We start from the raw sequence: 24921 nt of genomic DNA, 5'->3' as shown, positions 1-24921 counted from the left end.
ACGTCCATCAAGGGATCCCAGTAATCGTTCTGGGTGAGACAGAGATTCATGAGCACCTCCACTCACCTCATTTCAGGGCACGATAATGTTTGGGACAAATGGCTTCACAGGTGTTTGTAATTGCTCAGGTGTGTTTAATTGCCTCCTTAATGCAGGTATAAGAGAACTCTCAGCACCAAGTCTTTCCTCCACCTTTGGAAACTTTTATTGCCGTTTATCAACATGAGGAACAAAGTTGTACCAATGAAAGTCAAAAAAACCATTATGAGACTGAGAAACAAGAATAAAACTGTTAGAGACATCTGCCAAACCTTAGGCTTACCAAAATCAATTGTTTCGAACATCATTAAGAAGAAGAAGAATAGAATGCCTATTATTGTCATTCAGACAAGGTTTGAACGAAATTTCATTCCTAGTCATGACATTACAAAAAAAATCAAGACACACACTTAACACAAACATCCATCACAGTGAATCTCCAACAGCTCCTCACTGTGATAGAAGGCAAAAGTCTTATCTCTTCCCTTTGTTTTTCTCCCGCGGTCCAGCAGTCTAACTGCAGCTTCGAGGCGACTGGGGCTCCCGATGTTAAAGCCCCCGGTGGGCGACGGTAAGTCCCGTGGTCGTTTAAGCCGCGCCGGGCGACGTTAGGCCCCGCTCCGAGTCATTTAAACCTCGCGATTCCGGCGGGAGAAGTTGCCGTTGCGGGAGTTCTGAAAAGCGGTCTCCCACCACGGACCTGCAAGCTTCCGATGTTCCTGTCCACCGGGCCTGCGGACGGAGCCTCCGAAGCTTCGAAGTCGGGTTGCAGCCGCGCACCACTGCTCTCCCCGCTTGGAAGTTGGCCAGCTCCGCGATGGCGAGTCCACAGGCTCCGCGACCGGAGCCCTCAGGTTGGCTCCGGTTGGATACCGCCGCCGGCTCCTCGATGTTAGCCCCAATGACACCGGAGACCCGACAGGGAAAAAGTCGTGTCCCCGTACAGGGAGATTAAACGGTTTCCCCCACCCCCCACATATACACAACTAAAAAAACTAGAACCAAAAACATACATCTAACGGGAGAAAAATAACAAAAGACAGACGGACCGTAGTCGAGCCGCTGCCGTAAGGCGCCGCAACTTCACAGATGTACTGAACACCACTTAAGAAAGAGAACACTGGTGAGCTTACTAATCGCAAAGCGACTGGCAGGCCAAGGAAGACCTCCACAGCTGATGACAGAATAATTGACAGAAAAAACCCAAACACCTGTTCGTCAGGTCAGAAACATTCTTCAGGAGTCAAGAGTGGATTTGTCAATGACCACTGTCTGCAGAAGACTTCATGAACAGAAATATAGAGGCTACACTGCAAGATGCAAACCACTGGTTGGCTGTAAAAATAGGATGGCCGAGTTAGTTTGCAAATAAATACTTAAATGAACAACCAAAGTTCTGGAAGAAGGTCTTGTGGACAGATGAGACAAAGGTTAACTTATATCAGAGTGATGGCAAGAGCAAAGTATGAAGGAGAGAAGGAACAGCCCAAGATCCAAAGCATACCACCTCATCACTGTACCTTCGGTGGTGCATGACAAATAAATTTGACTTTGACTTTGATCTGCGAAACACGGTGGCGGAGGTGTTATGACCTGGGCATGTATGGTTGCTGAAGGTACTGGCTCACTTATCTTCATTGATGATACAACTGCTGATGGTAGTAGCATAATGAATTCTGAAGTGTATAGACACATCCTGTCTGCTCAAGTTCAAACAAATGCCTCAAAACTCATTGGCCGGCGGTTCATTCTACAGCAAGACACTGATTCCAAACAAACTGCTAAAGCAACAAAGGAGTTTTTCAAAGCTAAAAAATGGTCAATTCTTGAGTGGCCGTCTATCACCCGATCCGAACCCAATTGAGCCTGCCTTTTATATGCTGAAGAGAAAACTGAAGAGAGGACTAGCCCCCAAAACAAGCATAAGCTAAAGATGGCTGCAATACAGGCCTGGCAGAGCATCACCAGAGAAGACACCCAGCAACTGGTGATGTCCATGAATCACAGACTATAAAGTCATTGCTTGCAAAAGATATGAAACAAAATACTAAACATGACTACTTTCATTTACATTACATTGCTGTGTCCCAAACATTGTGGTGCCCGGAAATGGGGGGGGGGGGGGGGGGGGGGGGGGGGGAGGCTATATATATAAACACTGCTGCGATTTCTACATGGTGAAACCTAAATGTATAAAAATGGCCTTTATTAACATCTGGTAATGTGCACTTTAACCACATGTGATTTTTTCTATTACAAATTTCAAATTGTGGAGTGCAGAGGCAAATAAATAAATGACGGGTCTTTGTCCCAAACATTATGGAGGGCACTGTATGTTTGGACTTCCTTACATGGCAGCATTTACATTTACAATTTCTGGGGCTTTAATGCTCATGAAGTGGATTTCCATTGTGGTTTGAACAGTGTATGTTATTTCAGTGAAGAATTCCATGAATTGTTTATTTGATAACAGTGCCAACAATGTGGGAATATGGAGGTTGAATAAAGCTTACCACAAAAATGCTGAAGACCAGGGGAGAAAACAGTTTATCATGCTTGAGAAAGCAGCATTCACCCAAAACTCCACCCACCCCTTTAACCATATTGCAGCTAGGTTCTTATACAGCATTTTTTTTTTTAACTGTGTTTAATACATAACAGACTGTCAGCTGGTTATTGCACTACTCACATGGTGCAGCACACAGGCCAATATGGATTCAAACAGAATTTAGTCCTAGCTGGGCAAAATTCCCTTTCGTCTTTGGGGAACAGGAGATCTCACTTCATTGAGTGTGCTTAGAGCTTTGAACAAACATATTCTAAAACTTTCACATCTAACAATGTTTTGATTACATTTATCAAGTAAAATGATTAAGAGAAAACATTAAAATAACAAACTAGGTATCCATTACACATTTAAGAAGGTAGAGTAATGATACTAATACAGTAATGAAAACAACTTTAGAAAGGAGACCATTACAATTTTTTACCTTATAGAACTTGACCTGATCATTGAAAGCTCACTGCTTACCTTGTCACTATGAATGCAGGATCGGTTATGACTTCTGGTCCAATTCGTATATCTGATCTGGTAAGTTATGGAATCTTTGTATTTGTATTTTAAAGAAAGCAAACTAGCATTTTGTGCAAACTCATCTTATGCTGTTTCATTTCATCTGTTTATCAGTATATTCAATAATTTTAGTATTCACACAGTAAAATAAAAGAAGACAGGCTAAATCACCAAAACAGGCTAAAATCCTAAAATGTGATGCAACCCAAAGAGAACTTTATTTGTAATTATTTGTTTAGGGTACAAATGATCGTTGCCACTTACAGCAAGTAGCCTTAAGGGCCTGTCCCACTTAGACGTCTTTTTAGGCGACTGCAGGAAACTATGCAGTCGCCACATGGTCGCCACATGTTTGCGGGTGGTTGCCGGGGAGTGGCCTTCATGGTCGTGAGGAGTTCCCGCATTCTGGGAACTAGTCGCGGCCTCATGTTGAAAAATTAGCAGCGACTAGAATGAAGCCGCCATGGGGAATAGCGAGAATTCTCAAGCTGTAGGTGGGTCGCCAGGAGGTCCTAATAGGTTCCCAGGAGATCGAAGGTTCTCGGAGGTGTGTGTGTGTGTGTGTGTGTGTGTGTGCGTGTGTGTGTGTGTGTGTGTGTGTGTGTGTGTGCGTTCCACTATGACAATTGGCGTTCCACTTGTCGGTTTTTCAAGCGACTGTGAAGTCCGCTGAAAAATCCCCTAAGTGGGACAGGCCCATAACTATCTTAAAACCTCTGGAGCAATAGTATTGTCGATTTAGAGATAACAAATTGACATTCCATAGTAAGACAAACCTAACAGGGAAACATAAAATGTTGCCTGCTTTTCAGCATAATGCAGCTTTTCATTCATTCTTCTGTCATTGTTTTTCTTTTAAGAGCCAGGAAGTGCAAATTTTGTTTAGTCGCGTGCAACCAATATACCGTGGTTAATTTTAGTTTGCAGTTTACTAACCCTGCTAAGAAGAGTCAACTCAGCAACACATGAATCAAACCAGGAACATGCTATTTCACACATCTGAGCGAATGGCGAGAGCACATGAGCATTTAAAAACTGATACTTTGTGAAAAATAAAATTATTTTACATTTGATTGGTTCAACCACTATCAGCAAATTAGGATCACAATGTGTCTCACATTAAGTTCACATAAAGCACACATCATCTGAATCCCAGCATCCGCTTAAACAATGTATCACTGTTGTGAAATCAGGAATTACAGTCAGAAATAAGGATTGAATCAATCACTGAGGCTGGCGAAATGACATCAAATCTCATTCACACATTAGAAAACAGACCTCAATTCCTGCCAATGATTACACAGACCTAACTATAATGAGAAACAATGTAGGCAACAATGAGATGTTTGAGAGGAAAGTGCAAGAAAAAGAATGGACATTTAACTGAAACAATTCCATGAAGGCGAAAACTAATAATAGAGATCTTCACCATGAAACAAATATGGGACAAGGAGTGGATTTTACTCGTCTGCAATGATCTCTGTGATTGATAACATGTTTACGAAAGAGAAAGCATTTACCAAATTGTTGCAGGCAAAAATGTGTACAAATTATTTTGTCCTAAGCACGTCCTCTCTTTTTCTTGTTCTTTCCATTTCAAACACATTTCACAATTTTCAGAAATGCTACTGTTCCAGACATTCCTCCAGCTTCCAACAGACCAAGTGTGGGACTAGCCAAGATGGGACATCTTGGTCGGCAGAGACAAGTATGCCCGAAGGGCCTGTTTCCGTGCTGTTTGTCTCTATGACATGTATTATTGTTTCTCAGTATAGCTGGATACCACTTCCCTTGATAGACGCATGGATTAGCAAGATTATTCCCAGAGACCTGGTCTTTGTCAAACAGTTTTCATAAAAGGTAGAAAATAGGTGCAGGAGTAAGCCATTCGGCCCTTCGAGCCAACACTGCCATTCAATATGCTTATGGCTGATCATCCAAAATCAGTACCCCGTTCCTGCTTTCTCCCCATATCCCTTGATTCTGTTAGCTTTAGGAACTATATCTAACTCTCTCTTGGAAACATCCAATGAATTGGCCTTCTGCCGCAGAAAATTCCACAGATTTACAACTATCTGGGTGAAAATGTTTTTCCTCATCTCAGTCCTAAATGGCCTACCTCTTATTCTTAAACTGTGAACCCTGGCTCTGGACTCCCCCAACACTGGGAGCAATTTTCCTGCATCTAGCCTGTCCACTCCCCTAAGAATTGTATATGTTTCTGAAAGATTCCCACTCATCCTTCTAAATTCCAGGAATATAAGCACAGTCAATCCATTATTTCATCATTCTGGTTTCCTACCTGAAAGATAATCATTCACATAAAGCCTCAGATCAAAATACAATTTTTCATAACTGTGGCACCACTCAATTTCAATCCAAAAAATTCTTGCAATGTTTAAGCCCAACCAAAAACTTGCAATAATGAGTCCACCAGCACCAAGCAATTTGGATCTTTCTTAAGGGTGCACATTGTGATTAATGTTGTATTTAACATAAACAGCTTAATCATAAAACCCAAATGAATAAAGGATTTTTTTTCCCCCACTGAAGAAATTGCTCCATTAGTCTCTGTTTAAATGGATTTATTTGGCAAGTTGTGGCATGGAAGTATCAACGTTATATTGATTGGATCGTTTGGAATGTGCCAGATGGAGATTAATGCTCATAACAAGGACTAGACAGCTGGATGTAAGCGCGCATTTAGAAACATTTTCTGGCTGGTTAATGAATACAGCGTGAAACTATATTAGACTACAAAATAAAGACAAGCCCAAAAAAAGCAGACATTTTTCTGTTCACCATCTGTAAAAGTCACAAAGTTATCCCTTACTTTTTAAACCTCCAGACAGCTGCAATCAGTTAACAATGACTGTGTTCATAAAGCAGTCCAGTGGGGCAATGAGTAATTGCTGCATTCCACTAACATTTATTGAATACTGCAGTGAGTATTTTAACCTCATGTTTCTCACTGCCTACGTTTTGTGACTGCTGTGAACACTATCTGAGGGAATGGTCTACATTCAATCAACACATATAATCTCACTAGGTATTCTGATAGTTATCCAGAGGCTCCATAAACAGGTCAGTTTTTTTTAAATGAAGTCATGAAATAATTAGTACGCATTGAGTCTTAGCACATACTCAATACATTGAAGTGATTTATAAAGAACGGAACACTCAGGTGTAGTCACTGTTCCTGCATAAGAAAACTGGACCCTCAATGCTGTACAGCAGAATTCCTCAGGAATCAAGATGACTAGGTTTGAATGGTTTTAAGTAACCAGCTCACTGACACTTAAAATCCAACACATTAGAATTGCCCACCCGTTAATTGACAGCAATAGCAACCATCCCTATCCTCATGTCTTTGACTGCCCATTTCAGAGAGTTGGGGAAATAACAATGATGAGAAATTGTTTATTGTCCTGCCCACCTCTCCCAACCTAAGCCTAAACTTTCCCTAACCCAAGTCTCCAAAGCCCTGAAGGCAGACACACAGGCTGTTATGAGCTACTTCCTGTTTCCCATCTGGGTTATCAGAGATTCCAAAGGGAGCACACCAGGCCTCTGCGTTCTCAGCTTCCTACAACCACATAGTGATGAACTTTCCAAATGCCATGCCAAAATGGACTATAAAAAGTACTGTTCTCACTTTCAGGACCTACCAGAGTGATCCTGAGCACTCCAAAAATAGCCCATTTTCACTTGGGAACAGGACTTGCTGCATGGGAAGTTATTATTATACAGACTGTAATGACTTATCAAGCTATTTTATGGCCTTTGCCAAAACCACAGGGTCATCGTCTTTTAAATAATTAAGTTCAGAAATGTAACCCCTTGCATGCTGAAATTTTCTCCAAGTCATCAATTCACATGGTGCCAGTGTGCTTTTTTTGGAGTTATGAAGGAAGAAGTGGAAGGAGTCTCCTACAACTAAATTAATGACAACCATTCTTTGCAAAGATTGTATTGTTTCACCTCACTGACCTGATTTACCTAACCCAGAAACCTCAGGAGCATGTTCAGCTACTCGCCTGATGCTAGAAGATCCCATTCACCTAGTGTTGATTTCCAGCATAGAACTGGCCAGACAACAAAGGCAGATTCGTCCTGTGGGATTGGCAGCATCTCGCTCAGCTGCAATGTGTCACCTTGCATTATGATGACATTTTGGGTTCAACTAAATGTGGCAAAACTCCAGCACGAGTCTGACACACTGGGAAATCAGCAGGAGCTAGTCCTGGACATCTGAAACAACACTCAGTAAAAGTCAGCACAGGGGTTCTACGAAATGGTCACCTAGTTTATGCCTGGTTTCACTAATATAAAGGCCATATCTCCAGCACCCAATCCATAGACCAGATTGGAGGTGGTTAAGGTGAACCTCTGCCTTCCTGAAAGAGCTGGATACATATGTGCATATATTGCATGCCTTTCTACCCCCAATTAGGATTAAAGAAACAACCCCCCCCCCCCCCCCCCAGACTGAATTATACATATAATATATATTTTCCCCAAAAGGCATGTCAAAAGTATTGGAGCAAGAACTTATCGTGAACCCTCCTCATTATGCATTTGAGCATAATTGCCGAACCTCTGCAAACTCCATTATAATCTGAATCACCACTAAGTGAGTAAGCAAAGCTGCCAGGATATTGTCTCAAACCACGACTGTGGGTTTTCAACAAATCAGTCACTAGGGGGGCAAAATATATCAGAGATTTAGAACGATAAATGCGTACTCCAGCATCAAGCTTGTTGTTCATCTGGACACAATTAAAACCTGCCTCAAGACAAACTACATTATCTATAGCAGCATAAGAATAATAGATCATTTATTCCTCCTTGAGTTTGTTTTGGCACTCAGTGAGATCATAGCAGATCTGTGTTCAAAGTTCAGAAACATGTCTTTTCCACAAATCCTAATAACACCGATTACAAAAACATTCTCAGATTTAAAATTAATAATTCAATATCATTAATTTCAGTTAGTAGAAGAATTCCAAACTCTTATCACCCCTCAAGTGTAGCAACGTTTCCTTTCTGGCTCTAATTTTTTTAGATTACACCATCTAGATTCAGACTCTCAACCAGCAGTGCCTCTAAGTCCCAATCACTATTTTCAAAACTTAAATCAAATAACCTCCCACATTCCACAGAGAATACTATACTTACTTCAACTCCTTTTGTATTTCAGCCCTTAGCATCCTGGGATTCAATCAGGTTCATCTCCGCGTCATTTCCTTCAAGGCCAAGATAAAGTGTTGTGTCTAGAATTGTTCACAGTCCTCCTGTTGGTGCCTAACCAGGGTTTAAAAATATAGCTGCAACATAATATTTAAATCCTTGGATTGAAGTTCTCTATCCAATTAGGCCAACCGGCATTCCAATAGCCTTTACTGAATTATTTTCAGTTGCTGTGCAAGATATTTTAATCAACCCTTAAATCATTTTGAACATCCACTGATTCTATAATTGTAGCTTCTCATCACATGAAACATTTTATTATGTACATGACTGGGATTGGTTAAGATATGGGCAATACAAAGGAAAACAGGATCAGCATAGATGGGCACCTCAGTCAGCATGGGTGAGTTGGGGCTTTGGGCTGGTTTTCATGTTGTATAACTATGAATTTATCCTCCTTGGTCCAAAGGGCATAACCTCAGATTTGACTTGGTTTGGAAACTGGGTGACTAGCAGAGAGGAGACCAGGAATTTCAGGCAGGCTGGAATCAACACTCAATATGAATCACTGACAAGCCCGGTTGCTGTGTAACAGAGGGACCTGGAGAAATTAGTTAATTGTACCACCAGCATTATGTAAACAATGAAATGACAAAACAGTTTCCAATTAATTTGAAAAGAAGGGTAATAAACAACACAAAACAGGCATCACAGGAGAACCACATTGCCTTCAGGTTGCAACCTTGCCAAGCAGTTTGAGCATGGATCTGGTGCACATTTTATTGTCCATGGTTCTAATATTTTCCATATGTATCCAATATCTTCTTAAATAATCAAGAGAATTCCACATTCCAATAACTCTCCAATGTATTTAGTTAGGTAAATGGAAATAATCTATTGTTGACCTCACTTTTTAGTTTTTTGAATGTTGCATTCAAAAACTTTCTCACATGACCATCAACATCCTTCAGAGTTATGCAACTACATGTTAAACTATATTCAATCCTAATTTAATATAAATTCCGAATTCCATCCAACATATTTTCAAACCAATCCATCTGCGTAACCATTCATGCAACTGCACAGTTATATCCTATTGCCTATTCAACTGGATTGAGAAATACCATTTAATCTGTTCTTCTCTCGCTAACATAAACTAATATTCTGTTTAAGAAGGAACTGCAGATGCTGGAAAATCGAAGGTAGACAAAAATGCTGGAGAAACTCAGCGGGTAAGGCAGCATCTATGGAGCAAAGGAAATAGGCGACATTTCAGGTCAAGACCATTCTTCAGACTGATATGAGGGTGGGGGGGGTGGGGGGGGGGAGAAGAAAGGAGGAGGTGGGCTGTGGGAGAGTGGGCTGTGGGAGAGCTGGGAAGGGGAGGCGAAAGAAGGAGAAAGCAGGGACTACCTAAAATTGGAGAAGTCAATGTTCATATCGCTGGGTTATAAACTACCCAAGCAAAATATGAGGTGTTGCTCCTCCAATATACGGTGGGCCTCACTCTGGCCATGGAGGAGGCCCAGGACAGAAAGGTAGGATTCGGAATGGGAGGGGGAGTTGAAGTGCTGAGCCAGCGGGTGATCAGGTTGGTCATTGCGAACCGAGCGGAGGTGTTGGACGAAGCGATGGCCAAGCCTACGCTTGGTCTCACCGATGTAGACCAGCTGACACCTAGAGCAGCGGATGCAATAGATGAGGTTGGAGGAGATGCAGGTGAACTTCAGTAGATGGGGATTGGTTGGTTCTGTGGTCGAGGAAGAAACGGAGGGCTTCAAGACCTTCCTGGTGGGGGATGGAGGTGTAGAGTGACTGGACATCCATGGTGAAAATGAGGGAATGGGGGCCTAGAAAATGGAAGTCATGGAGGAGACGAAGAGCGTGTGAGGGGTTTTGAACATGGGTAGGGAGGGGTTAACCAGGGGGGATAGGATGGAGTCGAGGTATGTGGAAATAAGTTTGGTGGAGCACGAACAGGCAGAAACAATGGGTCTGCCAGGAGAGTCAGGTTTGTGGATTTTGGGGAGAAGCGAAAATCGGGCCAAGCAGGTCTGGGGAACGATGAGGATGGAGGCTTGGGAGCGCAGGGTCAGAAGTGATGAAGTCAGTGATAGTGTTAGAAATATTGGCCTGGTGATCGTCTGTGGGGTCAAGGTCCATGGATAAATAGGAGTTGGCGCATGGCCGCAGCCTTGTAGAGATCAGCGCGCCACACTACCACGGCACCTCCCTTGTCGGCAGGTTTGATCACCCAGTCTGGGTTGTTGCAAAGTGAGTGGAGGGCTGTAAGTTCAGGGGGGGAGAGGTTAGAGTGAGAAAGGGGAGTGGAAAAGTTGAGGCAGTTGAAATCCCGCCGGCAGTTTAAAATAAAAAGGTCTAAAGCAGGTAGATGGCCATGAGGGGGAGTCCAAGAAGAGGGCGTCTGTTGGAGATGGGAGAAGGGGTCATCATTGGGGTGCAAGGACTCCTTCCCATGGAAAAACGCTTTGATGCGGAGGCGATTAGCTTTGTTAAAGTCATGGAGCCTGGGAAGTCACTCTCTACCCTCATTACCTGGTTAGCGAGTTGTGTTTAGACTGCAGTACTCTAGATATGGTCTCACCAAACCTCAATATAACTGAAGCGTACACTCCCTCTTATGTAGATGCTTCACACGCAATTACCCGTAATTTTCTGTCAGCCTCCTTTATTACCTCCTACACTTACATACTAATCTTATACGATTCATGCAAATAACAGCTATTCCACATAACTTCATAATTAAACCACTGGTTAAATTTCTATCTGAAGGGACAATTTATAATCTTCAAAGTGTTCAACACTTGACAGAGGTGCGTCTCATTCAGCTCAAACTATTCCAGCTCCTAGCCACCAGCTCCAAGAAAATAAATTTGAAAACTTTACGGAAATTATAGCTGAACCCATGGCTTTTTGTTAATTTGGGGTTCCACTTGAGCTGCCAACTCGGCAAGTGAGGGATGAAGTGATGGAATGTTGGATGTGCAATAAACTTAAGTTGTGAGGATGTGAGTAATTGCTGCTGTAGGATACCCCAAATTAAGTCTGTTTTGATTGGTCAGCCTTTTTCTTAATGCAAGCAAGGAGAGTTCTGTCAAAAGCATGTCAAAGTTCCAAAAGAAAAGGATCCAAGTCTACAAATACATTTTAACGTAAATATATTTTGAGAGATTAAAATCTCAATCAGATGACCCATTTATTTTTTTTTTAAATGTTAAAACCAATTACGTTCTGCAGTTCAAGGTTCGAATCAATAAAAAAGTTCAAAACAAATCATAGCAAACAGCTGCTCTGCTTCGGATTCCACCTGGATTGTTGACTTCATTTAATAAAACAGTGATTGAGGCAATAATTCTCACCAGCCAAGGTTACAGTCCCAACAAAATTGTGTACTTTCATCACATTATGGCCAAATACATGAAAAATATGTTTACTCTGAAGTCTCACAAACCCACACTTATCAGGTAGACAATATTAATTGGAGGTCCTCAATCTCTTCGTACAGTTCAAGGTGGGAATCAGAGATAAGCTAGGCAGTTTCCCACCATTCTGGCAATGCCATACCCATCTGTCATATACCAAATTGGTTCTACTATTGGGGAACTTCAGGAAATAAAGGGCAATATCGTCTCAATATTTTTTCTTCTCAAAGAAATGTACATTACATCACAAACTAATACAAGGAGCGCCAAACAATGCCATTTACCTTGGGAAAAGAGTTGTGAGAGTTTCCCATGGAAGTCAATTTATCACATTTTACCCTGACAAACCATGTCATAAAACTGCTCCATTTGACAGTGAAGAATTAACAGCCACTTGGTTAATTTCAAAATATATTTTATATGATACGAACACAACACTAATCTTGTGAATTAGATAATCTTTGCTATTTCCCATAACTTTGTAACATATTTATATAAGTACACTACACCACATCATTCAGTGTAAATAACAAGGTGGAAGTAAATTATGCCACTTTTAACTTACATTTCCTTGCATCCTAACTCTTGAATCTAAGTTTGTACTTGAAGCTCTGAATCTGGTGGGAAGATTGTGTCAACCATTCAGATTGGGGGGTAAGTGGTTAGGATTTTTACTTTAAGTTGATGTGGCCTAAAAATAAAAATCCTAACCACTTACCAATTCTGGACATTTAAACTCAATTTGAATCAGACAATAGTTGTAAGATTGCGTTCAGAGGAGTCGATTCTTTATAACATACACAATTTGCTTCAAACAAGATCTTTTAAGATCAAAAATTGTACTTGCCCATGGGAGAAAAAGAGTTACTATTACGTTAATTTTGACTAGCTATTGTTCAACACTTGCAGATTGAAGAGACAATGCAAAAAACAAAAATACTGCTTCTGGCACTATTTCTACTGGAAGGAGGGTTCTTCACACCAGAAAGCCGCCTCCTAGTCAATGTTATATTAATTTTTATTGCGCATGGTTTAGCAAAGTTCAGCTGCATGCAAAAATGGTGAGTGAAAATAACGACACAAACGTTGAACTTTCATAACGTGCTAAATTTCTACATTTAGACGACAATATGATCAAACCAGATCCCAAAACGTATCTATACAATAAATGCATTCATGTTTGAAGCCTTTTATTAAACTGGGATTCCTCATGTTAGAGAATGAAACGTAGGGAAAACGTCTTGTAAATACAGTATCGGGATGGCACATCTATGTTAAATGCAATGCTGGTAAACTCAGAGCTTAAAAGGTTTATTAGTCTTATTAGTGAACGGGTCACAAACCAGATTGTTATCACAATTTACTAGGTAGCACAAGAACTGAAAAATATAGATTAAGAACCAGCAAAAGGGAGAGAGTGATATCTTCTTTCTATGTGAACTCAACTGCTTTGTACTTTTACTTAATATATTTTGAAAACTTGCAGTATTCCCAAAGTTGACAAATTTTCATTTAATAAACCAAGCCCTTCAATTCTCATTTCTGAATATGAATTGCTGAAGGCTCTGGATATGTTATTCACAAAACTATTCACTTAAAAAACTGTCACTGCATATATCCAGACAAAAATAATACACCGACCACCATTGGCTAAACATAGTGGCTAAACAATGCCAGCTTAAAACAATTAATCGTATATCTATATCGATGTTCATATTTTAACCTTTCCTCAATTTTCATTCCAATTCTGTTCACCACATATAGTTCAATATTTCTTATATTTTTTGTGTAGAAATTTACAGTACAATTTGATCCAAATGCTTAAGTGATGAATCAAACTGAAACAGACAGGAACAAAATTACTGCATGTGATCTATAACCACTTTTCAATTTCTGCTTCTTGTTCATTTGTAAAAGATAATTTCCACAACTTTAATTGACACAATTAATGGTCTCAACTGCAGCAGTGACAGAGATATATCTGTATACCTATAAATGTCTAATCTTGTATGTGTGTCTGTATTCTTTGTATCTTCCTCAAAAAGCTATGCGCTAGCGCTAACATTTTTAATATTCTGGCTCACATTTTTCCTCTCCATGCCTTAATCAGACTCACTTAAGATTCTATATATAACATTATCAATGATTCAACTTTTTAAAAAAGACAAAAAACTTCTGCAACGCTTGATTTTGACTGCATAATTTTCGCCATCTTTAAAGATAAGATTTATTTTAAAACACCTCGCGGTTTAAAAAAAGAGATTAACCTTGCTTTTATTCACTTTCTCGGCCCCGCTCGCTCGGCTCGGCCCGGCCCGCCTTGCTTTTATTCAGGCCCCGCTCGGTCGGCTTGGCCCGCCTTGCTTTTATTCACTTTCTCGGCCCCGCTCGCTGGCCTCAGCTGGGTTGTGTTGGGGGAACGGGTTAAGTTGGGGGAATGAGACTCAACGGGTCCCACTTGGTCTAGTATATTCATTTAATCAGAAGCACACAATGGGGGTGATTGGCTCCGGGGGGGGCCTGTCTCCGGGGTGAGCGCCAACGCTGCGTTTGGGGTCCAGCCATCCTGTGCCCCCCCCCCCCCCCCCCCGCATTGGGGGACGAGACCCAATGGGTCCCACTTGATCTAGTATATTCATTAAATCAGAAGAACACAAATCAGAAAAGGGCCCTTCGACCTACCATTCAATACCAACCTTCAAACACCAAATTGCACAAATCTTACATTTATCCCACCTTATCTTATTCTCCCCACATTCCTACCAACTCGCACTGGATTTCTACCACTCACCACATACTAGGAGCAATTTATAGCGGTCAATAAAGCTGCCAATTAATGTATCATTGCGACGAGGGTAGAAACTGGAGCACCAGGAGAAACCCACATAATCACAAGGAGGCTCCACATAGGCAGTATTAGAGGTAAGAATTAAACCTGGACCATTGGTTCTGTGCGAGATCAGTCCTACAAGATGCACCACCATATTAGCCTATCTTGTTATCAGTTAATATCTAAAAATGAAAATTAGTTCCATTGATACCAGCATAAAAAAGTACTATACAAATCCTACCTAAGCCAACTTGAGTATTTCCAAACGATGAAAGAGAAATGAAAACTTTAAATAAATTCAACATTCAAACCTAGCACCTTTACTGCTTCTTTATCATCATCTTTGAAATTCTATCCAACCTGCAGATGCCATTTTAGACTGAGGTTTTGGCAAGTTAAATGCCACTGAGGTCCATAACAATTAATCCATGACCCAATTCTATTTCTCATTAACATGCTGCTCAAAACACACGAGTGCGCAAAATCGCAATATCCAGCTCGGCCTTGCCACCATCTCTCGACCTCTCCACACAATCTAAATTGTTAAGTTTAGATTTCTGACATTCAATCGTGGATAAACAGAATTCCCCTCCAACTAACAGCGAGATGAAAGACACAGACTTTGGACCCTGCCACTAACTCTGTTCACAACCACATAATACATGATCCCTTCCTGGCCACCTATTATGTCTGGATGTTTTCCAATCCTGAAGGGACTGTATAAATGGAAGTTATTGTTGGTAGTGTTCTTCTGGCTCCAAACCCAATTCATGCATAATGTGTTCGAACACAAACATGTCTGTTGCAGTCCAATTGGCTTGACTCATTTCTCTGGGTTCTAAATTACTCTAGTTCAGCCCTATCACATCAAAGTAGGTAAAGCTCCAAAGTCAAAGTCAATTTTATTTGTCACATTAAGATCCAAAGCATTTGTCCAAGGCTAAATCGCTTTCTTTTTCAAATAATTTATCTTTGTGTTTGGACAAAGCATGTAATTGTAATATTAGCCAAGCCAACACTTAGAAAGCAATAGCTTATAGAAAGAATAGCTTATCAAATAAACTAATTGGAAGTGGCGGGGGGAAGGGGAATTGAAGGTGATGAGTTGAGAATATCCAATAACTGATTTTCACAATCCTCAGTTCTGCGATGAGACACGTTCAGAAAGAATTGTAAAATAAGCTCCGCTGCACTGTTTGTTCAAGTCCCACCTATCTGAGCTCATAATGTTCATTAAAATACATTTGATTCAATATAGAGTACTTGTCACATTCCCTGCAGGACATCTGAAGGCATTTTATAACAGATTGAATAAATGTCACCAATTATTTTTCTCCAGGGATGCTGCCTAACCCGCTGAGTTACTCCAGCATTTTGTGTCCACCTTTGGCAGTTCCTCTTTGATCTTCTGAAGTTTAGACATCAGTTTATTTGAGGAAAGAAAATACTCTTCATAACATTGTTCTCCTAAGGACCTTAGTTTTATAACAGAAAAATGCAGGTACTATGAGCTAATCTGCAGATACATCAAGTAATAAGAGAAAAATAACAATGTTTTTTTTTAATTGCGTGGGAGACTGAATACAAAAAGAGGGAGGTTGGCTTCATTTTTATAAGGCACACATGAGCTCATCTGTTTCCAGCATGGAAACAGGCCCTTCGGTCAACCGAGGCAATGCCCCACCATTGATCATCTGTTTCACGTTACACAAGTTTCACATTATCCCACTTTCTCACCAACATTCAAGGCAATTTTACTGAGGTCAATCAACCTCTTTGGGATGTGGGATGACACCAGAGCACCAAGTCGAAACACAGACAGTCAAGAGTGAACGTGCAAACTCCACACAGACAGCACCCAATGTCAGGATCGAACCCGGCTTTACGAGCTGCATCAAGGCCATTGGTTGAAAATAAGGCACCCCCCCCCCCCCACCAAGCATTCCTAGTCCTTGGTACTCTGTGCTTTAAAAAGGTATTTGAGTCAGAGTCACCAAAAACATTTAAGGCAAAAATAAATAGATTCTGAATAAGCATGGAGGTAAAATGTTACCGCAAGTATGCGAGAAACCAGAGCTGAAGTTCTATTAAATCAGCCATGATTTTATAAAATGACAGAACAGGAGAGTGGGGCCAAATTGATTGCCCCTACTCGTAATTAGAATGTTGCATTTAATCACTCTCAAAAAGCCAGGCAAATAAATTTAACGCCAATTTTACATTATTACTTTAAATGCTGTTAGTACAGTCCAATCATTTTGTTTCCATCAGGGTTTCTTGAACTGCTCCCCCTGTCGCTATAAATGAGGGAGCAGCACAACAAAAAGACTGACAATTTTTCCTAACTCCCAGCTTATGAAAACTGGCCCAACACAAGTAAGACAAGAAAAGAAGGCTGGAATACTGATAACACATTCATGGAGCAGCACTATTATTCAATGCTTAAGTAGGTGAAGTGGGAGTTGAGTTAGAAATTCCTCTGGTCAGCGAGGTTGCATGTACCAAAACCCAAATGTATATTTTAAGCCAACTTTATCCATCTCTGTGAACATTACGTCTGTATCAAAAACATTCGTTGCTACAGAAACGCTAATCCCACTTTGGAAAAGTTATCAAAGCTGTTCCTTCAGATTTTTGCAAAGCCGTACAAGAACAGGCCTCGATGTTTTAATTAGTATTAGTTCAGCCACACAGAGGCAAACAGCAACCTTTGGGGCTGCAGACCTCTGCCACATTCAGAGATGTGCCAATCCCACTCAAATCTGCTTTTCACTGCAAGACCTCAAAATTAAGAAATGTTTCAAAGTAGTTATTAATTAAAATGGTTCTCTCTTTATGCTAAAGGGAACGGAATGACGCTCTACTGAAAAGCGCCTTTTGCTCTTTGCAAATGCAAGACGACTAATTCATCACCTTGGGAACCAGCAGCCTGAGCTCCTTGTGAAAACACCGCAAGGAATTAAAATACTTTTACTTGTGCACAACCCTTTCTAGAGCTTATGTAGTAATACATAGGAATTCCACCAGAACTTTGGAAAAATATGAACACGCTTAAAATGTTTATTTAACAAACAAGGTAGATCTGAAATAGAATAGTCAAGGAGCAAAATCAGATGGACACAAAGGGCACCCCACATACTTGTGCAGCCTTCCTCAGAGATTAAAACAAAAGGTGGTGATAAAAAGCTGCAAGATTAAAAACCTGGTTTATTTAAGACATTCCCCAGAGATTGTGCAAGTAATTCATTTCAGAACCAACACAAATTTCATTGGGTGTTTGATTTTAGCAGTCAACTGGTTAAGATTGTGATGTGATGATGTTATGAGATTTTATAAACTGAAGTTCAAAGTATATTCTGACACATATCTAGTCGTTGCCAAGATAAGTGGTGCATCTTTATTGAGGCTTCATTATTTCTCTGTGACGAACTGAGAGCTTGCCAACAATGATCCCGGCTCCTAATTTTAAATCCTTGCCATTGCGGAGTATAAATTTATAGGGTGGTGAATCAGCGGAATTATTTGATCCAGACAGCTGCAGACAAGTAAATGGATGCTTGTAAGGCGGAGATTGATAGATTTTTAATTATTACGGTATCAGGGGCTATGGAATAAGGCTAGAGAATGGGGTTGTGAGGGAAAGATCAGCCATGATTGAATGGCGGAGTCGACTTGATGGGACTTATGAACTTATTATGACACAACTCTCTGCACTAACTGCAATACTTAGTGATATGACAGTACATGTGATTAACATTAAACCAATTAACATTAAACGCGGAAATGTTAACTCTTCAGCCGAACTGATTCACTTGCACCTCTATTTTTTACCAGTGTCTGTATTTGTAGATTTTTATAACTTTTTGTTATTTGTTTCACATTCAAATCGATTTATACTTGCTGCTTTGGTTTCTCACAAATAATTTTAGTTTCTGTCAAAAGTTTAAAAAAAAAATTGTCTAACTTATTACTTTCAACATCATTCCGTTATCAGCAGTATGCTTGCGGTAGACCAGTAAGCCAGAGGCTTGACCAAATAATTCAGACACAAGTTTAAATCTAACCATGGCAACTAGAATTTAAATGTAGCTAGCAAGTTAATAACTTGGAATTGTAAATTAGTTTCAGTAAATACCGCAAAGCCGGTCGACATTATCCATTTCTTTTTCTGGCTTTTCATCACATTCTTTCTGCCTTTCCAACCAACTTCAAATAAACTCAGTTATCTCGCACAATAAATGCTGAACTGTATTTTCATCCTGATCTTCTGTGTTTACTCTTCCAGGCCTCACGTTCTATTCTGGCAGTGATTGATTAATTCCCTCATCATCTGCATTTTATTCCAAGACAAGAATTGGCGCAGGCCAAACAACCAGTGCCCATTTCTTTTGCCTCAGAGTTCTCTAATTTTTGACGACCTTTTGGCAGGAACCATCATCTTTAAAAATGTATTACTAGACTAAGCGGGACCCATTGAGTCCCAGCATCACGAGGGAGAGCTGGTTCCCCCAACGCAATATTCCACCTCTCCACCAATTCCAATATTGCTGGCCAGTGGGGTTGGGGGGAGCTTTCTGGAGCAGGAGTATGGGTGTTGTGGGCTGAAGGGACTGGTTTCCAGAGGGCTAGTATGGACATTGTGGGCCAAATGGATTCTTGGGCTGGAGGATCAGACACTGAAGCCTGTTGTGCTGGCAGCTCACTCACTCATGGCTTGTGGGCTGGCAGTTGACTCATTCCATTTCAAGCAGGGTGCAAGGCCACCAAACTCAAGTGCATTCTATTTCAAGCAGGGTGCAAGGCCACCAAATTCAAGTGCAGTTTCATACCATTTCAAGCAGTTCAACCTACAAGCCCTGCCTGGACTGACGGGACACCAGCGCTGCTTCTCCGCGCTGGCCATATTTCCCGCAAGCCCAGGCAGAGGTTGAGCTGGGTTTAGCGCTGCTTCTCTGCGCTGGCTGTGGGCCTGGGGGTACAGCTCGCGTCTCACTCCCGACCTCTCTGGCCACCCGTGGGGGGGGTGGGGGGCACTCGGGTGGGGACGGGACAGCGCCGCCGGGATCGAACCTGGCTGTGGATGAGGCGCAGGTTTCCTTCCCCCAATCTATCCCCAGTCCCCCCCCCCCCCCTTACTCCTCCCTCATCTCCAATCACCGTGCTGAATTATCATGTCCCGCCCCATTGCCTGTTGACCGACGTCTCTCTCGTCCAATCGGCGCCCTCGATTAGCATTCCCACCTCCACTGTCTCGGGGAAAGCGGAGATTTTAAAATCCGGATGACAAAAACTTGGGGGGGGGGGGGGGGGGGGGGATGTCCCCCACCTCTCAAAACATGGGGGGGACATGTCCCCTCTGGCCCCACAGGGTTTTCCGCCCCAGGTGAGTCGTGACCACTGCCTCCTCCATCTTGCAGAGACTGAGCCACCCCCACACTTCTGGGTTTTATAGTTCCCCTCCCCCCCTCCCACCAGGGGGGTGGCCTTCATTGCGTGATTGACAGGAGAGAGAATCTCAACATTTTTTAAACACTAATAACTCTTTTACTTTTCATCGATGGGAAAAATCCTCGGCACCTGATGAGCAGAGGGGGACTCTGAGTAAGATGGCCAAAAATCACAGCCATATGTGGTAGCGTTTTTTCTAAAATCAATATAAAGCGCAAACAGGAAGTGGTCAAGATTAGACTTTTAATTATATAGAAGGCAAGGCAACTTTAATTAGGCAAAGCAACTTTAATTAGGCAACACAGCTGAGAGCATTTCCAAACCAAAGGCAACACAGCTTTAGGATTTCCAAACCAAAGGCAACACAGCATTCAGCATTTCCAAACCAAAGGCAACACAGCTTTAGCATTTCCAAACCAAAGGCAACACAGCTTTAGCATTTCCAAACCAAAGGTAGCACAGCTTTAGCATTTCCAAACCAAAGGTAGCACAGCTTTAGCATTTCCAAACCAAAGGCAACACAGCATTTAGCATTTCCAAACCAAAGGTAGCACAGCTTTAGCATTTCCAAACCAAAGGTAGCACAGCTTTAGCATTTCCAAACCAAAGGCAACACAGCTTTAGCATTTCTAAACTATATTTTCAAACCACATTGAAGGGCACTGACAGGTCAGTAAAACCACTCACAATTTAGTAGACATGTGCTCAGTGTTATTCACAGCTCAGACTGAGAGATGTGACCCTCTCGCTCCCCCATCTTGCAGAGACTGACTGAGGCACTCAACATTTCTGGGTTTTAACTTCTAATAAAATAATAAAAATTTAAAAAAATTTATAGTACCTCCGGAAGGGGCGTGACCTTCAGGAGAGAGAATCTCTCCTGAAGGTCACTTTGTCCTGCGCAGCGGAGGGGGACTCTGAGTAAAATGGCCAAACATCACAGTTGTAAGTGGCAGCGTGGTTTCTAAAATCAACATACAGAACAACAGGAAGTGGTCAAGATCAGACTTTTAGTAAGATAGATTATGAGAACAGTGTTTTGCTGCATCCAGAAAATACTTCAGTCAATTTAGGATCACCCTTAATTAATTAAAAAATTCAAAAGATTAGTGAAGCATGATATCCCCTTCATAAATCCATGCTGACTTTGACCGATCCCATCACTGCTTTCCAAATGCGCTGTTATAACATTTTTAATAATCAACTCCAGCATCGTCCCCACTACCGATGTAAGGCTAACTGGTCGGTAATTATCAGTTTTCTCTCTCCCTCCTTTCTTAACAAGTGGAGTTACATTGGCTACCCTCCAGTCCACAGGAACTGACCCAGAGTCGATATCCTCACCACAGGCTGAAGTACCATGGCATACAGAGACAAGCTCTGGAAATCTTCAACATTGATGAATCAGTACTCCTTTGAGTTAAAAAAAACCCCACCAGGAAGAAGCAGTGAAATAACCAAGTCACCAAAACATACGTTGGCAAGCAGACAAATCTCCATCCTGTGGCCTGGAGGCACCACTGATGATTGAGTTTGCCGAGTTACAAGACTTGCAGGTAATGACTAGATCACCATTTTGTCCTTGCCCATGCTCCTGCGGAAGAGCCATCTGGCCACCATACAGTTCTTGCAGAGCATACACCGTCTTCATGCTGACGATTCTGCCCATGGCATTGGGTGTGGCAGCTCAATCATGCTAAATGTATTGAGCAGCTCAAATGTGCACCCAAAAGCACCCTCACGATCCAGCAAATAACTCATCCCATCATTACAATCAAGCCAGTTAGGGGAATGGTTGCTCCACCATGTTTAAATGAAGAGTGCACAAGGGTGACCCAAGAACAGCTCCTTAACAGTTGCAAACACGATGAAGCAGCACAAGACAACATGCTTCAAAGAGAGCCGAGCAATTTCACAACCAATGAATCAGGTGAAACATCTGCAGTCCTGCCACATCTACATATGAAGGGTGGTGAATAAGGAAATAACTAATGGATGGAGGCAGCTCACTGATTACCCACATCCTCAGCAATGAACTTCCCCAGCATATCATTACAAAGGGACAAGGCTGACATTGAATCAGAAGTAAATGGTACATCTTGGTATCCTTCTAAAACTAAAATTGGTCGGTGGTGGCGCGATGCAAGCCGTCGCCCTGTCAGCAGCGTGTCTGTTTTTTTCAACTTTTTTTGTTTTTTTAGTATGTTTTAAAGTATGTTTTTTGTGTTTCTTTGTGTGTCTTGTGTGGGGGGGTGGTGTGGGGGAAACCGCTTTGGTCGCCTCCTCCACGGAGAGGCGACTTTTTTCAGGTCGCCTCCCCCGTGGCCTAACAGCAAGGATCGGCGCGGACTTTCCCGGAGACGCGCCCGGGGCTCCAGCGGCAGGCGCAGCGTGGACTCTCGGCGTGGAGCGGGTGAGCCCTCGCTGAGGCTCGCCGGAGGGGAGCGCTCCGTTTCGTTGGCCCGCGGCAGCCGGCAGTTCTGCAGAGTTCCAGCTGGCGCGGCGTCTGCAGCCCGGGATCCCTCGTGGGGGACCCGGGGGAAGAAGAAGCTCCCACCGCCGGCCCGCGGCCAACTTCTAACGCGGACCTGGCGTGGACTTACCATCATCCCTGGAGGGGAGCTTTGACCACCGGCCCTGTGGTCTGCGGTGCTTCTGACTGCGGCGCGGCGGGGACTTTAAATCTTCGACCGCCGGCCTGCGGCCTACACCATCCTGAAGCCGCGGTCTCCGGTGGGGAAGAGCCGACTATGGACTGGCTCTGGACTCTGGTCCCGACCACGGGGGGAAATGGAGGAGGACTGGCCAATTTTTGTGCCTTCCACCACAGTGATGAATGCTGTGGTGGATGTTTGTGTTAAATTTTTATTGTGTATTGTGTGTTCTTTCTCATTGTATCGCTGCTGACATATTCATTTCACTTGCACTTTATGTGCAATATGACGAATAAACCCGTATTGTATTGTATTGTATTGTATTCTGAGATGCACACCATTGCACTTCTTTCTAGTAATCTGCAAACTGTCTCTCACTTTGGGTTTGCATCAGGAATCACTGAACTCCTGATGTTAATCACAGCCCTGGGCTGTGGTCAAACCTCATCACAGCTGACTGAAGTGCTGAATCTTAGAATCAAGGTGAAAATAAGTCCCTCGGAAACTGAAGTCAATGGGCATCAAAAGAGAAAACATGCTGATGTTTGAAGCTGTACTTTGCACAAACAAAATGGGTGTGCTTTTTCATCCCAGCCTCAGTACACTGCAGCAGGAGCTTCTTGAGGTGGTGTGGCAGAATGCTCAGTCCAACCACTTTCAGATGCTACTCCACTCTTCACTAAAAAATGTTTGATTCTGCTTGCTAATGCATGCCACAAAGGAGCAGATTGACAGGGTATTGTTTTCGCAAACGTTAAATACCAGGCTGGAAAATGTTTAAAAAAACAAGCAAAGCTTGAAAAAAATGGGGGAGATTTAAATGAAAAGATTTAGTGACTATTATAAACAGAAAAGCATCATCTGAGCATTCCTTTCAATTGGAACCATGGACAAACTTTCCCGTGTTTTCTACTTTTTGCAATACAGAAAAAAGCAGCAATTACACTTTTGCAATGTTAGCAGAAATCTAATCATAGTTTTACATTGTTTCGCCACACAATGGTGTTACTTTGTTGATGTATATTATAATCCTGACAATGTACAACCTCGATTTGAGTTGAGTTAACTTGTTCATATTCCAAGCTTCTAATGCAGGGGAAGATGGCTTAATTGAAGAATAGATGCACAAAGAAGCAAGATAGATATACAGTACTATGTTGCTTTTAGATTTGGCTTTGTATGAAATGCACCCCATAGGCAGTGGTATTTGCAAGTCATGGTCTATTCAGTACAATGCTTAGCTGTGGTTTATATCGGCAGGCAAAATAGTCGGATTTTGGATTTCATCCCAACGACAACTAACAAAGAAAGGGTACTGTTGTTCAGTAAAACGCTTTTTATGGATGTGAGCAGCTTGTTAAAAAAAACTGTCAGAATACTTGATGTTACATTTCACTGCTTTGAGGTTCGTCTGTGGTAACAGAAAATCTAACTTGAAATATAGAATTGCTGAAGAATAGAAAACAGACTGGTATTTGGTATGATACTGAAGTATTTCATTACTTACATAATAATCATCATCTTTATAAACAGATGGTTAATTTGATTGCAAATAATTCAAAGCGGAGTAGGCTATTCATCCTCACTAAATTAATCTGGTGCTTATATTCTACATCAGTCTCTTTGCACTGTAATTACCAACTTCCTTCACACTTGGCATATCCCTCTCATTTTTTATGTGCACATTAACCATGAATTTACATGCTTCAGTATATTTATTTCAACTACTCCACATGATAAGTTCTATATCCTGACTCCCTGAAGAAACATCTTAAATAATTACATGAAGCAAATATTACCCCCTGCTTTATCACCCTATTTATGCATACTTGATAGGACTCAAAACCAGAGAGCTCCTACATATCCTTCAAGAATATCTGTCTTAATTGATCCTTTATTCCAACCAATAACATGGGAAATAGTGCAGAAATAACAAATACCAGCGGATTCATCTATAAAGTGAAGAAGCAATTGCTCGGTCGTAACCCATTAATTGCCAGGACAATTCAGTCCAAGAGCTCATCACAGCCTTGGTTCAAATTTGATCCAAATAAATAAATTCCAGAGACAGGGGAAGATTGACTGCCCTGAGCATTTGAGTAAGCGGGACAACAAGAATCCCTGAGTAAGCTGAAGTCAATGGGAATTGAGGAGAAAACACTCCCGTGGTTAGGCTCATAGCTTATATGAAAGGAAATGGTTGTAATTATGGATGCTGATCTCAGCTACTGGGCGCCACTGCAT

General features: G+C 41.8%; 1 protein-coding gene across 1 annotated transcript in view; it reads right to left on the bottom strand.

Annotated features, from left to right (window-relative positions):
• imp3 (IMP U3 small nucleolar ribonucleoprotein 3) overlaps positions 1 to 24921 on the bottom strand; it is a 139487-nt gene that overhangs the window by 40347 nt on the left and 74219 nt on the right. Inside the window, exon 5 of the mRNA XM_055642001.1 lies at positions 3071 to 3122. Coding sequence (XP_055497976.1) covers positions 3071 to 3122 — 52 coding nt within the window. The remainder of the gene's footprint in view (positions 1 to 3070; positions 3123 to 24921) is intronic.

Source organism: Leucoraja erinacea, chromosome 10, assembly GCF_028641065.1.
Source record: "Leucoraja erinacea ecotype New England chromosome 10, Leri_hhj_1, whole genome shotgun sequence".
Lineage (NCBI taxonomy): Eukaryota > Metazoa > Chordata > Chondrichthyes > Rajiformes > Rajidae > Leucoraja > Leucoraja erinaceus.
The sequence above is the reverse complement of the archived record's forward strand: the minus strand, read 5'-3'. Positions and strand labels throughout refer to the sequence as shown.